Genomic DNA, 19703 nt, shown 5'->3' with positions numbered 1-19703 from the left:
CCCTCAGATTACAAGTCGAACGCCTTAACCCACCTGACCATGCCGGGCCGTTTTAACATGTATTGGAATTGAACGACGTAGTGGTATGATTTAATCAGCAACAATCGTTTTCAAAAGAAATTAAAATATTTTTTTTTGAGAAAAATATTCCTAGTTAAACGCAAGTTACTTGTTTTATCCTTTGTCAACTTTTAGAAATTAAACTTACAGCATACACGAATTAAATCATTATATATTCGTACATATTTAAGGTGTAATTGTAGAAACAAAATAAAACAACTCATTTTGAAGTAATATAAAGTTTAAAATAACATATGTTAAAGTGAGGTACAAAAAGATAGCTCCAGTATATTTAGAAATCTAATTATAAATATTCTAACACTGTTAACATATGAATAATCTAATAAAAACGAATAATATCCCATGTGTTAACATGTAAACACCATAATAACTATAGGAGCAGTCGGTAGAGCGCTTACCTTCTCCACGCGATGCTCATATTGCGCCCTGAAAAAATAAGAAAATGTGTTCGAATGTCCGTCGTTATGAACATACGTTTTCTAGCAGAACAAAGAGGATTAATACTTTACATAGGTCCACCTTTTCTAGCAGAACAAAGAGGATTAATACTTTACATAGGTCCACCTTTTCTAGCAGAACAAAGAGGATTAATACTTTACATAGGTCCACCAAGTTCTATCAAAATTCGATTATATTTGAACGAGTTATAAAGCAAATATAGTGTGAAAAAATTGGACCCTATTTCACAGATAGAGATTATTTTTGTATTTTTGACTTTGCCGTGACTTTGATCTTTCAAAAACTAACCGTTTCAAAGTTGAGTCATAGTTCAATTTTATAACCAACTTTTATTCGGCCGTTTGCGAGAAATGGGATGAAATTATAACCTCTGACTACCTTTGGTGGCGAATGTTATTATGCACAACCTTAAAAGCAAATAGGATATACTGGACATGTCCTCATGAAAACAGTAAATACTCTCATCACATAATACCTGTCCAAAAAACTTAGAGAAGATTATTCGATGGCGATAATAGGAATAATCTGGGGTAAAATAATGAAGATTGTGTGTTCTTACAGAAAGGTCAGATCGGGCTGTCTGCTGAGTCCACCGAGGGGAATCTAGCCCCTTATTTTAGCGTTGTAAATCCGTAGACTTACCGATGTACCAGCGTGGGACAAGATAAAGAAGACAGCCCAGAACCGTATCTGATGGTGAAATGGTGTACAGGCTCTATGATTCATTCGGAGCTTGGAGATTTAAGTCACACGAGCAACATCAAATACATTAATATGTAAACAATATAATCATCGCGTGTCTGTTAAATAGATATTTCGTGAGTGAGGTATAATATCGTGATATAGTTACTAAACACTTGGGCTAGGCATGGCCAGGTGGTTAGGGAACTCAACTCGTAATTTGAAGGTTGAGGGTTTGAATACCCGTCACACCTAACATGCTGTAAGGGCGTTATAATGTGATGGTCACTATTTGTTGGTAAAAGAGTAGCTCGAGAGTTGGCGGTGGGTGGTGATGACTAGCTCCCTTCCCTCTAGTCTTACATTGCTAAATTAGGAACAGCTAGCGCAGTTGGCCCTTATGTAGTTTGGCGTGAAATAAAAAATAAAAAAAAACAGAAAGCGAAATTAAGAAACAAACAAACAAAACAATAATAAAAATTCACAGGTAACAAAATACTCATTGAGCGTTTCTTTCTACTTCATCTAATACTTCAGTTCTTAAATCAAAAGTATTGTATATTATTGTGACGGAAATTGAAGAAGTATATACACTCTAAAGAAAATGTAGAAAAGAAAACAACAACAACTAAAAGTAAAAATGTCAAATAATAAGCTGTGAAGATTTGGGAAATAAACAAGTTTCGTCCTGGCGACGAGAAGTTTTTATTGTGAAAGGATAATAATATATATGAATAAGAATACATTTAGGGTTATATACCACAGTGCTCGAACCATGTGATGTTTGAATAAGTGGTAGTAATTGCAACGTACATTTTTATCGTTGTACCTGCCCAGATAAGCAACAGAAAATTTCGTAACTTGTCATCGTCTGTAGTGGATACGTTAAATAAAAAAAAATAATTGTAAAGTTTATAAAGATAAGAAGTTAACAGGATTGAATCTGTTTATTTCTTCATATATCTTATCAATAATGAGAAATACTATATGATTTTACATACGTTAATGTTAATGACTATACGTCTGTGTGTGATCTAGTAGCAACGAACATAATCGGATTGTGAAACACAGGGTTCATAGTACGTGGCGCAAAAATTATTTTGCTTTGGTTTGTTGTGAATTTCTCGCAAAGCTACACGAGAACTATCTGTGCTAGCTGTCCCTAATTTAGCAGTGTAAGACTAGAAATGAAGTTAGCTAGTCATCACCACCCACCGCCAACTCTTGGGCTACTCTTTTACCAACGAATAGTAGGATTGATCGTAACATTACAAAACCCCCACGGCTGAAATGGTGAGCATGTTTGGTGTGACGGGGATTTGAACTCACGACCCTCGTATTACGTGTAGAGTACCTTAACCAGCTGGACATGCCGGGCTGCAACAATTATTCTTCGCACTTTGGGGCCTTGTGTGCGTTAAAAGAGCAATGGGCTCTTTCTTGAACTCGTTCACACGAGAGTATTCTAAGGGTTGGTTGTAGGGGCTGTTGGCTTTCCTCTGGTCTGTTATTCCAGTCTTAGAGACAGCTATGAGCAGCTATTGCTATGTGTAGCTATGCATTAAAATTCTAAAACAATAAATCTAATTCAATAACGGAGCTAAATGTTTGAAACATTTTAAACGGTTGTAGTTTCGGTTTTAATATCCTTTACAGCAATTTTCATTCTTAGACTTTTTTTTTCCTTTACAAACATTAATAGTGTGTTGAAAGCACTTGTCCAAACGAATAATCAAACTTTCTTACGAAATGTTCACGCTCTAATAAAATCGCACTTCGATCATTGAACAGGAATTCAAGAAGAATAGGTGCAGTTTCATAGTCTACCAGCAGTATTGTACTTCAGCCAATCATCCGGAATGATCTACATTCATTATCTGTTATTCTTTCCTCTATATGTTGTACAATTGGAAGAGATCAGTAGACGCTAAATAAGTAAATACGTTAGAAGTAGGAAAAGTAATACTTTTCAATTAATAGTTTTATGATTTTGCTTTTCTTCGTTTGTTGGAACCATTTCTTACTTTACCTTGATTTTGATTTCACTCCATTAAACATCCGTATTACATTACACGAGTATTGAGTTATAATATTTATTTTTAGTAAGAAATCTGGTCTGATAATTATGTACTTATGTTGTGACGGACTTACTATTAAATATCTATTTTAGTCTTGATATTTAAGTTGAATTTATATTTAGACTTGTACGTAACTTATACTCTTAAACCTGTATTGCGAAATTGTATTGCATAGTAAAAAATGTTCGAGTGTGAAAATCAGCACTATATGTGTGTACGTAACAACTAATGTGTCATCAATATTGTTGTGCAGGCTGAACTTTCTAGAAACTCTCCTCACGCCTATAAATGTAATGTAACCACTGCCCGCGTCAAGAGACAGTGTACATAATTGGTTTACTACAGTTGGTGTACTATCAACCTAGGAAGATATAACTGTGATTGACGCTTATTAATCTGGAACTTCTTGACCAGGAACTTTTATAGATTTCGAACATTACAAATCATATTTACCAAGACTATATAACTTCAGACGTGAAAACTTCGCATCTGATCAATGAAGAACACAGAGATAGCTAATTCACTGTTAAGTGAATTGTATCTACATTAACTTGAAGTTAACTCGCTCATCGTGACCTTCGATAAGACATCAAAGAAGTTCCAGATCGGACAGAAGACTAGATAGTGTTTGTAAAACTTTTATGCATAGATCATTATCTGAAATAACCGTTATTGTAAATTACATTATTGTTTGCATATTTAAATATACTTGTTTCTTTGTCTGGAATCAAGCACAAAGCTACAGACTTGGCTATCAGTGCTCTGCCCACCACGGGTATCGAAACCTGGTTTCTAGTAGCGTGAGTCCGCCAACATACTGCTTTCCCACTGTGGGACAAATAAATTTGTATTAAAAAGAAACTGTGTGTATCAATCTTCTTGGCAAGTGTCAGAGATTAGATACATATCAATATTTTGTTAACTTTTAACTTTAAGTTATCATTGAACTCAGTTGCAGGTTATTTAAAATTGTAATATGTAACAATATATGTAAATACACACACATACATATACACACACACACATATCCAACGACAAATCAGCAGCTTATGACAAGCACAGGTAGACTATTGTGAACCTTTACACTTAACCAGAATTTACGAATAGATATGAAACAAATTTTATTTTCACAAGGAGAAACACTTTAACTATCATAACAAATATGGATTTTGATTATAAGCTATAGTAATTTATGCCTGGTCGACAGTTAGTTGTCCAGAATTCCAGTTCTCATACAGCTTAACAGTGGTAATTTATACACATCAGTTAGAGATGTAGGCATTAACAAGTTAATTGGTAGGTTTGAAAGGTAACCTATAAGAATCAAGTTTGTTTGACAGATTAGAACAGAAGATAAAGTACGCTGTATGCAAATGCAAGTTTGTTTGGTTTGTTTATTTTTTCAGTTTTAAGCTATAGGGATATTTTCATAACTATTTTTTTCCCACGGATGTCTTTTTTTCCTTTAGTTTCATCATTTAATTAATGAAATAAGCATCACTTTCGACCTAGTTTAAACAAAGCATGAAAGCTTTTTTAATGAAAAAGAGCTACATCCGGCAGAACGTGATATTTTCCTAACTTCGATACAGTAAAAGGATGTTTATGGTGAAGAAATATGGCATTCATGCAAAAACAAGCGTTTGATTCAGTTCATGTTAATGCTTGAGCAAATTTTGAAGCAAGAGTCCAGTTTATTTTCTAACCAAAGGCACAAGTTGTGAAACCTTAGCCAAGAGATAGCAGTTGCACCAACAGTAAAAAGAAAGATGAATAAATATTGTGATGCTCTTGTGTGTTTAGAATACGTGTTGTAAACATGTGCAAATAAACTGTAGAGCAATACAGCACGGTTCTTTTTCAAAAATACGTCGATCTGACAATTGTACAACGAATACCAGGTTAAAACAAGTCATGAAAAGCAGATCCATATAAAGAACGAATCGTGTAATGAATAGTACGTTATTAGAGTCATGTACTAAATAAGAATAAGCGAAATTAATATCCCAAGTTCCAGAATATGTAATTCACGTACTTAATACCAGATTACCTACAGGTCAAGTATTAACATATATAGCAAGTATCAGGCTTTATTAAAACCGTGCATTGAGATCTGGCTACTTGAAATCTGAGTACTTCGTTCAAGTCATTCTGGCTTTGTACATTGAATATCAAGCTATCAGAGTTGTGTATCAGAATCATATATTAATATACGGATATCTAAGTATTGTATACCGAGTACCAACCTATTTTAATCACGCAACGACTCAGTACTTGTTTGTTTCAACGTCCTTTACCGAGTATCAAATTTCTTGAAAATATCATATAATCTTAGGATCTTATATCTCATATAAGATTGAGTATTGTTTACCGAATATCTGGTTACAAACATATTTTATGTTAAGTGTAAAAGCTGTATGTTTATCAGTGCCCTGTGAAATGAGTTTCAGATATCATAAAAATTGTTGTCTTACCGAGTCGTATACCTTTCTATAATATATAATGATTTCTTTACAGAATCTATTTCTTCTCCCTAACTGATAAACAGATAAACGTTATAAATATTGTAGTGTTTATCAAAGTAAGCTGTTCCACTTCATGTTGCTAAACAGTTAGACGTTATAAAAGAAAACATCACTCATGGTAGAGCAATCAAGATTAATCGCGCCAATTGTAAACCTAGGGAATGGTCAAAATGTATGGTTTGTAGGGATGAGTTCAACTGGAATTTAATCTCGTGTGTAGGATCGTTAACTTGACGTTTGAACTTTATTACCTGTTTAGTGGGTTTATTTGAAAGAGAAAATTGTAGTCTATTGACAGTTTGTCATCATCTTAAAGGTTTTACAACCTCATAAATTTGGAACAGTTTAGAATAGTCAGTGATCATCTGGGAAGTTCGAGAAGCCTTTGTTAAATACGTTTAGGCTAGAATTGTTCTAGAAGTCAGCTGAGATACGGCTGCGTGGTTGGTTTTGTTATTTTGTTTGTTATGGTGTTATTTTAAACGAATACTGAATAGTTCTAATGAAAGAAACACAAGGCAAAAAAGTCATAAAATAGGCGAGGGAGATTTTAAAATATATATCTAAAGTTTAATACAACGTTCTCTCAAGTACCCGGAGAGGAAAGACACTAGTGCTTATATTAAAGTTTTAAATCCATAGAAATGTGTGAGTGTGTGTTTTTTAAAGAAAATTAGTTATCTTTGTTCATTAAAATCAGGCCCTAACGAATTAAATGGTTAACAATTCAGAAAACCGAGAAACTTAATCAGAACTTAAATATCTTTTTTTTTCTCTATCACAACAAGTTATTCTTATCTCATAACTTCGTACATTATTCGATTGTACAGAATATCTTTTGAAATATATTAAATTTTCTTATAGTTCAAAAACAAAGTTTTTTTGGTTTTGTTGCTTTCCGTTCTTCTGCTTATTGTTGTGGTTTTCTAAAAATTAAGACACACAACTACTTGTAAAGGTAGAGGTATTCAAATATAAATTTTAAAACAAAAATCCGAGTTCTGTAAATAATAGGATAGCGTAAACATTCAAATGTAAGGTAAGCAGATAGCGTGAGCTTTCAAATGTGGGGTTAGCAGATAGTGTGAACTTTCAAATGTGGGTTTAGCAGATAGTGTGAACATTCAAATGTGGGGTTAACAGATAGCGTGAACTTTCAAATGTGGGGTTAGCAAATAGTGTGAACATTCAAATCTAAAATAAGCATCTTGGAACGAATTTAGCAAATAGATAACTAAATACGTTACGGAAATACTGTTTATCATGTGATTACACGATAACTGTTTGTTTTGAATTTCGCACAAAGCTACTCGAGGGCTATTTGTGCTAGCCGTCCCTAATTTAGCAGTGTAAGACTAGAGGGAAGGCAGCTAGTCATCACCACCCACCGCCAACTCTTGGGCTACTCTTTTACCAATGAATAGTGGGATTGATAGTCACATTATAACGCTCTCACGGCTGAAAGGGCGAGCATGTTTGGCGCAACGGGGATGCGAACCCGCGACCCTCAGATTACGAGTCGCACGCCTTAACACGCTTGGCCCAAAGATAACTCTATCGCCTGATAGTAATAAAATAGAAATATTCTTGTGTTGTCATATAGAAATAAAAGAACGTGGTATTGCCATGCAGGAACAAAAGATTGTTTGTATTATTATGTACAAACTAAATATCTTCAGTTACCCTTTAGAATCAAGATACTAATGTATAACCAATTGGAAAAGTAATATTTTTGTACTACCGTACTGGAACATAGATATTTCTGTATTTTATACAGAAATACAAAAGTACTCTTTCATGACGTAAAACAAAAGGCAACTGAATTATTGTATAAAAACAAAAAAAGAAACTGTTATATTACGATAGAGAACTGAACGGATGTTATATAGTCATATCTTTCATAGTATTAGTAGTTAACCATTTGTTACAAAAATATTGAACGTTTATTAATTAGATTATTTCATTAAGTTGTAATTATTTTTAAGTCAAGTGTGACTTCACAGTTTACGTATTCGGATTGTGAATCTGACGTTTCAATGTTCAAGGATCATTGCCGAAGAATGAACAACACATTTCTCGCTTTGGAGCCATAGATTCGATATAAGAATGGTAGTAAAATGCCACAACTCTGCAATATAAATTAATGTAAGAACTGACAGTACATGTCTCTACGTGTAACCGACTTGTAACAACTTGGTTAAGGCACTCGACTTTCGATTATCAGTGAAGCCAACATTTCGTTCTGATAGTCAAAAGGACTGAGTTTCCATGGTAGACAGTGATTTATTAAAGGAGTTCCCTTTACGTGTCTGACCGCCAGAAGTAACTATCTACATAGAATGTGTTTCTGTGTAAAACATGCTTTAAAATAAATATTCCGTACACAAACAAAACTCTAAGACGTGTTGTACGAAATAAAATATTTGTCCTTATGCTTTATGCATGGGCAAAGGGCTCCCTAGCTTTAAAATAGGGGACAGCACTCACTTTGTTTCCCACATCAACTTTTTGACTTTTAATTTGAATTGTTATGTTAATCCTGAGTAATAACTTATTACAAAGAGATAAATAAATTAAAATTAATTAATAACTGGATATAAAATTTTAAAGATAAAATTAAGTGAAAAATGGAAGGTCATGAAAGTTGGTAATTAAACATCTAATTATTTTCACGGTCATTTTGTTTGTGTCATTTATTTATTTACGGCTTCCTTTATGTCTTAGTCAACACTACATTGAAATATGGGCCCATATATCCAATCCAATTATCATGATTTTAAGGAGAAACAATCTTCCGAACTCACCGCGTATTTAAAAAAATGAAATTCACTACAATTTATCCCTTTTCATAAAACCGCAAACAAATTTTGTTTCTGTTATGGAAGTAAGTAAATGACATTTTACTGGAAGTAACACTTTCACTTACTATACATGTATAAACACCAACATATACATCAAAGTGAAACTTGTGATTACAAACATCTTTAGATAGTGGTGTTTTGCATTTGAATGTACAAACTTTATACAATGTAAAGGCAGTGTTGTGTCTTTATAGTAACGTCCCACGCTGGTACAACGGTAAAGTCTACGAATTTACAATGCTACAATCAGGGGTTCGATTCCCGTCGGTGGACTCAACAGATAGCCTGATGCGGCTTTGCTATAAGTAGAACACACACTTTATAGTAACTGAAAAAGTTCATTCACTCGCCTAGAATTTTCATCTATAAAGTTAGTTACGTAGACTTCTGAACAATTCTGATGGCCGTGCGAGGCGTCTCAATGATTGTGAGTTTACACTTAAATAATTCCACAAAACGTGATACTCGCCAAATATCTCTAACACAAAACACGTTTTGAGCCAAATGACCTGATAAAAAAAAAAAGAGACAAACATATCGACCTATCTAGAAAACGAAAGCAGATCTGGTTACACTTTCAAAACCTTGGTATAGAAGGCAGCTCAACAGGGTGACGGTACTGTAAACAAAATCATACACAAAATCACTGCTGCCGACAGTGAATTGCATATCCATTACTCAAACGCCTTTACAGTACAGAGTACTGTCTACGATACTTTCATACTTCCCTTACACAGGTGGTGACGTTCCACACCTCCTGGTTTCATTTTTGTATAGTTAATTAAGTTTATAAAGCTTCCCACGCATGAACACATATTACCCTATTAATTATACAGATTCTTCTTCGAAGTATTATATCCTCAGGTTCTCTCTAGACGACCTCTAACAACAGAACCAGGGTCGCCTCTATCGTCACAACAATTGCGCGACATTGAAGTCAATCGATTATGCACAATAATCGTCCCATGCGTGATTATTATTACTTTTTAGTAGGGAATCGGGTGGCGACAGGTTTTGATGTGACAAAAGAATGAAAATTGAACATAAAATGGCTTAGTGGCGTTGGTTCAGCTTTTAGGGGGCGATTCGACGAGAGAGAGCGTAAACTTCATGTTACCTGTCAATGCTCTTGTTCAGTTCATATCTTCTCTCTCATGTTAGGCTACCGCCAGCGTGTTCTTATCATTATAAGACATACGTTTCGACTGACAGAAGTACATCATTTACAGTAAGTACTGTAAGAAGGATTTATATAAGAATATGCTAAATGAGAATATGTCGTAGACTTAAATGTTTCCTGCCATACTAAAGTTATAATGGAAGAAAAACTATTTCTAAAAAAAAAAAGATAACTATGCTTTCTTAAAATATATATGAAACTAGATCTCCTTATGATTCGGTTATTCTTGAATAGATATATTTACGTTTAAAGTATATTAAAAATATTCTTTATTTGAAGTATCGTTTTGTTTTGTTTTGGTTTTGAATTTCGCGCAAAAATTACACCAGGGCTACCTGCGCTGGCTGTCCCTAATTTAACAGTGTAAGACTAGAGGGAATGCAGCTAGCCATCACCACCCACCGCCAACTTTTGGGCTACTCTTTACCAAGGAATAGTGGGATTGACCGTAAAATTATAACGCGCCCATAACTGAAAGGGCGTGCATGTTTGGTGTGACGGGGATTCAAACCAGCGACCCTCAGATTACGAGTGGTTACCTGGCAATGCCAGGTCTATTTGAAGTAACTAGAAATTATATTTAGACTGTTTGGACACAGCTGAACATGGGGATTAGAAATCACCTATAAAACTGCACTTTTCATCTAACTGCAGATAAACTAAACTCTTGTGTGTTAAAATTTTAGAATTTTTCACAGTGAAAGATTGATGAAAAAAAATTTTACAGAATGAGGTGTTTTTAAATAGACTGAGAATCGTCAACAAAACAAACATTTTACAGAATGCACTGTTTTATAAGTAGACTGCGTGAAGCATCAACAGAACAGAAGTTACAATACAGGGAAGGAAACTTTTATAAGAGTAGGAGACGCACTTTCTTGGATCACAAAACAACAATATTAAAGATGACCCTCAGTAGCTCTGGAGGCTTATAACGCTAAAAACTGAGTTTCGATATCTGTAGTGGGCACAACACAGTATTTTTCGATTATTTGCTTTATTAGTCGTGTTTCAAGGTAAATGTTTAGTGTATTTTTTATTGTTCAATGCTATTCAAAATGTAATTAGTGGTTTCAGTTTGAGCTATGAAACATCGTTCTTATGAGTTGTATTTGATAAGTGTAGTTAATTACAGTAAATTTTGAATCCAGGTTAAGTGTTAGAAAACTTAATTAGTGAAAATGTGGAGTCGTGGAGGTGTTTTAGTGAAGTTCAATCATACTATTCGTTGGTAAAAGAACTGGCGGTGGGTGCTGATAACTAGTTGATTTCCCTCTAGTCTTACACTGCTAAATTAGAGATGGCTAGCGCAAATAGCCCTAGTGTAGCTTTGTGCGAAATTCAAAAAAACAAACAGATAATACTGAAACAATGTGAAATTTACAATAATGTCTTCGATTCAGCCTTGATTAGGTGATAAATACAATTTCATAATGACACTGGGTGAATGATGTTGAGATATTATTTCAGGTACTTAAGCTAAAGCAGTAATTGTGGATGCTGAAATAAATAGTTATTTAATGACGAAACAACGCTGTAATAGTAAACATTTATTAAAATAAATGTTTCTTTTACCTTAGTTATATTATTTGAGTTATGATGAAACGGTTTAATCAAACATACAGATCTACAATCCACCTAAAGTAAGATATTCTGGTACAGACTATTATCTTGTCGTATATTAAAGGTAGGTGATAGAAAAACACAGTCTTACTCCTAAAGCTAAAACAGTAACACTGCTTTTCGAAAAAAAAAAAAAACAAGCTCAATTTTAAACTTAATTTTTCGTGTCTTTGAGAGACTACTCAATATTTCGTGGACAGTATTCTTATTAATGTTTATTATCAGTTTCATATAATTATTCTCATGAATTCACGGATCACAAATGTTATACAACTCCAGGTCCAATAACAAACGCGATTGATGAAAAGCATGTTAACTCTGTAATACAGAAATATCTTTAAATGTTTGACGGAGAGGTTATTATTATTTTATCATACAGGAGTAAACTGTAAAATTTAAGCACATGTCATGCTAACTGGAACTCGTTTAATTAAACTACAAGGGCACGCGGTGATGTTGAGCAGGTAATAACCCTTATCAAGCTACACAAGGTGATTTTTATTCAAAAGCACAGATAACTGATTTAGTACTTTACCTTCCGGTATGTCTCTGACAATTTTAGTTGCTGTTGTTGTCTCTTACGTCCTGAATAGGCTCTGTAGTAGGACTGGATACAAATGGCTGCACGTTCTTCGTCTGTAGATTGTTTCTTCTCACAAAAAAAAAAAAGAGTGAAAAAATCAGATAGTGAAGAAACAGATGAAATAAACAACAAAATTACAATTACTGAGGAGCAAGTAAGTACAACTGATTAAACTACAATGTTCAATGTTAGACGAAGAAAACTATTTACTTGACTGTGAGCTGTCAATTCGTGCAGGTCTCGTGGCAGATACGCTGTATTCGCTGAGTCGCGTGCAGTGTGCTCGTTCGCAAGTAGCTCGAGATATTGGGTTAGTCTACCAACAACGTAGGGGTAGAGAGAGAGAGATGCTGGAGAAACTTTTTTCTTCTTTAAAGGAAAAACAAAGGGCATGATTATTAACTTTTAACAGATTAACCCGTCAGTTTGTTAGACATTCGAAGTGGAATTTTTTGAATGGCTTAAAAAAACTACTAAATTTTGTTACAACAAACACACTTTTAACTTGAGCAGGAAGATGAAATCAAGTTAAGAAATTTCCTGGAAACACAGAAGTCCCACAGGAACAGAAACCGTTTTGATGTGAATTTATTTTTAGAGAAAACTTAATCCAGCACCCTTCTTCCTTTGAATTTTCCAACATCGCATGAGTTATGAACGTACAAACACAGATCTTTGCACATGTGTACTTTCATTCAATTTCTTACTTTAATTTAAAACATGAAGCTCATAGTAAAAGTATCATCCTTAATCACTAAGATGTAAAAAACACGAACATTTTCATTAGCCAATTGCAGCCTTCCTCATCGCAGTAAATAACAATGCTAGTAGTAAATGTTTCGTGTGGTTTGTTTGTTTCTGGTTAAGCATAAATATACACAAACGACAATCTGTGTTCTGCTCACGACGGGTATCGAAACCAGATTTCTAGTGTTGAAAATCTTCAGACTTCACTCTGAGCCATTAGGGGTTATATTTAAGGAGTTCTTGTTTTATAATCTAGTAAACTGCGTCTCCGACTCTTCTAAAAGTTTCATTCTCTGTATTGTAAGGTTAGTTCTGTTGATACTGCACACAGTTTATTTACAAATTGTGACACTGGGAAAGGGGAGACATTTCGTATGGAGTTTGAATCGTAAATAAATGTTTAAAAACATTTCGTAGAGCACTTTTGCAACATTGGTATTTGGTTACGTCACATCTGAACAAACCACACGGCGCATTTAACACTCGTAGAAAAAAGAGCACACATCATCATGCTATGTTTCAAGTTGAATGGTGGGTTATGTATTATAACCTGCACCCTTGTGCAAATTAATTGAAACAAATGGTCATTTTACAATATTTTCAGCATGGCGGCCGGTGCAGGCTCGCTGGTTCCGCTGATTTCTTTTAATAGTCATTTTTTAAACACAGACGGTGTCATTAGCTGTGTTTTGCAGTACGGTCGATCTATTTTTGGGATATATGACGAAATTTTAAGGAATATTACGTTATTCGAAATTGCGTTAGAAGGGCAAGGAGACCAGTCAAAAAACAACTTCTTGCCAACTCAATGAAGAAAAAACGCTATAAATGGGGTCTGAAATACAAGAACTGGACGCAAGAACAATGGAGGAAAGTGTTATTCAGTGACGAGACTCATTTCTTCGTTCAGGTTCAAAGAAGTTTGCATGTTCGCAGATCTCCAGGTGAGAAACTTCGAGAATCCCACATCAATCAGTTCGTAAAACATCCCTTGAAGAAGATGTTTTGGGGCTTTTTCAGCTACTATGACGTCGGAGGCTTACATATCGTAGAAGGTATGATGCGAGGACCACAGTACATCGAAATTTTGCAGAGAAGAGTCGTTCCAGAATTGAAAGAGATTTCCAGATGAATCTGGCATTTTTCAGCAAGATATTGTTCCGTGCCAGACATCGAAACTTGTTAACAATTTTATGACTGCAACGCGAATAAAGGTGCTGGACTGACCTGGAAACTCTCCGAACTTAAATCCTATTGAAAATCTTTGGGCGATTTGTAAGAAAGACTTCGAGGAAAAGACTGTACTACGAAAGATAAGTTAATTGAGGCCATAATTGAGGTGTGGTACCGCGATCAAAAATTAGTAAAGATTGCAGTCAACTCGTGGACTCAATGCCAAAGCGGATTAATGATCATCTGAAAAATAAAGGCGGCCATATCATGTATTAATTTGTGAGTAATTTTTGGATTCTCAGAAATAAAATGCAAAAAATTGAAAGAAATCGTAATTTCTCGTCTTGTTTCGATTAATTTGCACAAGGGTGAAGTACAAAGAGCAATCATCGGCCCGGCATGGCCAGATGGTTAGGGTGCCCGACTCATATTTTGAGAATCGTGGGTTCGAATCCCTCTCGCTCCAATCATGCTTACCCTTTTAGCCGTAGGGGAGTGATTATGTTACGGTCACTATTCGTTGGTAAAAGAGTAGCTCAAGAGTTGACGGTGGGTGGTGATGACTAGCTGCCTTCCCTCTAGTCTTACACTACTAAATTAGGGACGACCCTTATATAGCTTTGCGTAAAATTAAAGAAATAAACAAAACAAAAAGCTACTAATAATAACTTGGACTTAACACAAATTCAACAGTTGGTTTATTTTGAATTCCGCGCAAAGCTACAGGAGAAAATACCTGCGCTAACAGTCCCTAAGTTAGCAGTAAAAGGCTAGAAAGAAGGCAGCTACTCATCTCACTCATTGTCAAGTGTTAGGCTATTCTTTTTTCAACGAATAGTGAGAGTGAATGTCATATTATAACGTCTCCACAACTACAAAGGCGAACGTGTTTGTTGTGACATAAATAAATACACAGTAATTCAATAAATAGTTTCAATAATTTATTGATATTCAAATAATTCACTAGTGTATAAGCCGATTGCACATTTTCCAGATTTTACAATAATTTTAACTACTAGCAAAAATCAAAAAGTTAAATTTAGAGTAATGAATATTCAAGTGACTGGTGGCTATAGCTAGCTGAGAATTAATTTGAAATAGAGAAATTGTTTTCTGGTAGCCCGGCATGGCCAGGTGGTCAAGGCGCTCGAATCGTAATTTGAGGGTCTCGGGTTCGACTACCCGTTGCACCAAACATGCTGGCCTTTTCAGCCGTGAGGTCGTTATATTGTGACGGTCAATCCCACTATTTGTTGGTAAAAGAGTAGCTCAAGAGTTGGCGGTGGGTGGTGATGACTAGCTGCCTTCCCTCTAGTCTTAAACTGCTAAATTAGGGACAGCTAGCGCAGATAATCAGTGATGTTGCGCAGATAGCCCTCGTGTAGCTTTGCACGAAATTCAAAACAAAACACATTTTGTGGTAAGAGATAGTGAAAACAAGAGGTTAGAAAAAGATGATCTAAGAGACAAAAAAGAAAGAAAATGGAGGAGGTAAGGGCAATAACATTACAAGAATCTCAAATTACAGAAAGTGTGGGATGATGAATCTCCAAAGTGGATTAGTAAGATTGGATCAATACTGAAAAGAGCTGTTGATGGACGAAAGGTTTGGTTGGATGGCATATCGACATATTGACCAAATAAGTTGAGAAGCACAACCTGAATTACAATGACCAACATAACGATCCTTCAGCTATACAGAATAGTATGATATCCAAGTCCTACTTGTTAGTTTTAAATTTCTAACAAAAAATGATATAATTTAACCAGTAAATGAAGTAATTATGTTGAGAAGTTCAAAATTATTTTATTTAACATTTGAATAATAATCATCTAATATTTTTCTGATGATAAAAACTTAACTTTCAATGTTTTGTCTTTATTCTATCAGTAATGATATCAGGGGTTTCTGTACAAATGAAAATATTTACAGTTATTTAAAGAAAACTTGATAAATTTCTATTTTTATTGTTAAAAACAACAGTTACTTAGTAGATAATTTGTCATAGCTTAAAATAAAAAGTGAAAATTTTCTCTTTAAAAACGAATTTCCTATATTGTATTACAATTTTCCTATATTGTATTATAATTTTTTATATTGTATTATGATTTTTATTGTATTATAATTTTCCTATATTGTATTATAATTTTTTATATTGTATTATGATTTTTATTGTATTATAATTTTTTATATTGTATTATGATTTTTATTGTATTATTTTTATATTGTATTATGACTTTTATTGTATTATAAATTTTTATATTGTATTATGATTTTTATTGTATTACAATTTTCCTATATTGTATTATAATTTTTATATTGTATTATAATTTTTTTGTATTATGATTTTATTGTATTATGATTTTATTGTATTATAATTTTCCTATATTGTATCATAATTTTGTAATTGTATTATATTGTATTATAATTTTCCTATATTGTATTATAATTTTTATATTTTATTATGATTTTTATTGTATTATAATTTTTTATATTGTATTATAATTTTTATATTGTATTATGATTTTTATTGTATTATGATTTTTATTGTATTATAATTTTCCTATATTGTATCATAATTTTTGTAATTGTATTTTATTGTATTATAATTTTCCTATATTGTATTATAATTTTTTATATTGTATTATGATTTTTATTGTATTATAATTTTTTATATTGTATTATGATTTTTATTGTATTATAAATTTTTATATTGTATTATGACTTTTATTGTATTATAATTTTTTATATTGTATTATGATTTTTATTGTATTATAATTTTCCTATATTGTATCATAATTTTTGTAATTACAAATTTTTGCTTCTAAAAAAATTTATTGTGAAGACTTTTACAAATCACACTTACATTAGAAACATCTCATCCACGACTTCTTATCAATAGAAAACTTAAAACATAATTGTGTACTTTACACAATAATAGTTTCTATCCATGTCTCGTGTATCAAACATAGATATACTTTAAACAGCAATACGTTCAATCTGTGCCACGTGTACAAATAAAATGGCTATCAGTACACTTATTTATGGATGTTTTCTTGATTGAGATTTCTCGATCATTTGTAGATGATTCAAGTGTGTTTGGAAAAAAAACAAACATAGTTTGAATGAATGAAACTGCATTGAGAAAGTGGACTTCTCTGTTATCTATGTAGATATTCGACACAACAATTTGCTGGTCCACTTTTAAAATTTTCTAAAAATGTTTAACTGGGTATTTATAAAATCAGAAAACATAAATACATGGCTTTAATCACTTATGGTTTAATAGCTGTTATTATATAAAAGATTTATATATGTAGAAATGAATTATGTTATGCATATTATTATGTTTAAGTATAAATAAATGACACTTTTCTTTCTGATTGTTTAAATAAATGTAACTGTTTGTAAATAATTATTTGTTGAGTGTTAAAAGAAATAACAGTGACAGAAAAGGGTTAAAAGCACTGATATATTACTTTGTTGTTTTCAAACAGCCATGCTTTCGGTTTAGAAGTATCTTAATTAATTAACTGTGCCTGAAAGTAAATTTCCTGTGATATGTTTTCTGAAGATAATTAAAATTAATGTCGTTGAAACAGAAATCAGCTTTAGAATTAATTAAGAGATTGAATTAGAAATAAAGTTTTCATTGATGTTAGCTCTTTTGACCTTTCTTTTGTTCAACATTTTTGTATAAAGGAATAACTAATTAACGAATTTGTTGTTTTATACAACACACTATAAATATTTTAATCTCGAGCGTTAATGAAGTAAATATAAGATATTATGGGAACTTCTGAGCTGTGAAAATACAGAATTAATTATCGAAACTGTCACTAATCCTCCTTATTTACTTACACAAAACTAAGTAACATTTTACTACAGGAAGGTCTGGTAATACTGAAAAAAAAAAGAAACACGTAGCCAATTTTCATCATTCACAATTACACTTATGACACGAAAATCTAACAACCAGTAATTTACTGATTGGGATGAATCTATCTCGGCCTCACCCGTTATTTATAATTACCTATATGCGTATAAATGCCCATAGGTCGAATTCTTAATCAATATCAAACAAAATAATGTAACAAATAGGCTTAACAATGAATAAAGGCTTACATTAGTTTGCAGCAGCTTAAAAATATTTCTTTATAAGTTTACACCCATTAATCAATATCGAATAACTTGTAGCTATTGTTAAAGAAATAGACCAATAACTATTATTATCAGGTTAATAGATGCTTGATCTCAAATCATACTATTAGTACAGTAAATGATTCGGAAAACTGGGTGATAAACTTGTATAGAGTGCCTCAGCCTGGCCAGGTGGTGGTTAGGACTCTTGACTCGTAATATGAGGGTTGTAGTACGAATTTCCGTCACACTAAACGTGCTGGTCCTTTTAGCCGTAAGAATATTCTAATGTAAGAGTCAATCCCACTATTCATTGGTAAGAGAGTAGCCCAAGAGTTGGCGGTGGATGGTGGTGGCTAGCTGCTTTCCCTCTAGCCTTATACTGCTAAATTAGGGACGGCTGGCGCAGACAGCTTTCGTATGGCTTTGCGCGAAATTCAAGAACAAACAAAACTTCTATGAAATAGTGAAAAGTTACAACTACAGGATTTACTGTACCATAAATAACAAGTATGAAATATTTGCTTTTTTGAAAACATAAAATTGTGCTTTAAATTATATCAAATTAACCATACTCGCCATTTCTAGACTCTCAACATCTTCCAGATATTTAAACAATACATATATGGCCTGTTAGTACTGGTTTAGACCGAGTTTCAATCTTATTGATTTTCTTTTAATAGAAACTCCTAGAGTTTTGATGATTTGGTCAGCAAACAAACAACAAAAACCACAGATTGTAGTAATTCAGCTTCCGTTTTCCAGATTATTTCGTTTGTAACTACTTTTGATTCCTTTTTAATGATGAAATCAAACCATACTTACCGTTGAGCTAAGCCAGTCAGACTAACATAACAGTCCTTTAGTGAATATTACAACGGCAGCTGAGCGCGCGGATGATGCGTTAAGAATTGAAAATCATCGAACCGTTATGGTTTTCTTTCTGTAAACTGTTTTTTTTTTCTACGTTTGTGTGTATGTAAGTAGACAGACAGGTGTTGACGGGGGTATATAATAATTCATCTCACCATTTGTTTTCATTTAAGTACCTTTCAAACGTACTTATGCATAAATACGTAAATAAAAACTTATTTGTTGACAGCAAAGAAACCAAATAATACAATATATATTGTTTTCTTTCTCGTCCTACTACGTACTATCGTCACTTCTGTAATGTGAAATACACTGTAAGATTTCAGCCACACCTTCAAATCTACACTACCTGGTACAATTTCCTGAACAGCAACCGAAACTTCTTTGAAAACTGAGAACGCGTGGATCATTAATCGGAGCTCCAAAAAGTCCAGAGTGTCGGCTTTTTTCTCAATCCATTACAACAGTGTGAGCACAGCTGGTCGAGGCCTTATAGATTTGAATGAATTATAGTTTTGAGATCTGGCTGAATTTGTACCGAGTATGAGATAAAAGATATTATTTTCCTAATTATTCTCAAAGTAAAAGAATATCAATAATAAAGAAGAAAAATACTCTTATGAAAAAAATTAAAAAAAAACGACAAAGAAAAAACTGGAGAATTTTAAAATATTGGAAGAAGTAATACAGATCTAGAT

The 19703-nt window shown here is 33.2% G+C and overlaps 1 protein-coding gene across 3 annotated transcripts in view; it reads right to left on the bottom strand.

Moving 5' to 3' along the window:
* Positions 1–19703, bottom strand: part of LOC143246467 (uncharacterized) — a 129251-nt gene that overhangs the window by 86865 nt on the left and 22683 nt on the right. For all 3 annotated transcript variants that reach the window (XM_076493230.1, XM_076493238.1, XM_076493246.1), the window contains exon 2: positions 12024–12137. In XM_076493230.1, coding sequence (XP_076349345.1) covers positions 12024–12137 — 114 coding nt within the window. The remainder of the gene's footprint in view (positions 1–12023; positions 12138–19703) is intronic.

This window comes from Tachypleus tridentatus, chromosome 1 (genome assembly GCF_004210375.1).
Source record: "Tachypleus tridentatus isolate NWPU-2018 chromosome 1, ASM421037v1, whole genome shotgun sequence".
In the NCBI taxonomy this organism is placed as follows: Eukaryota; Metazoa; Arthropoda; class Merostomata; order Xiphosura; family Limulidae; genus Tachypleus; species Tachypleus tridentatus.
This window is presented reverse-complemented; position numbering and strand designations above follow the sequence as displayed.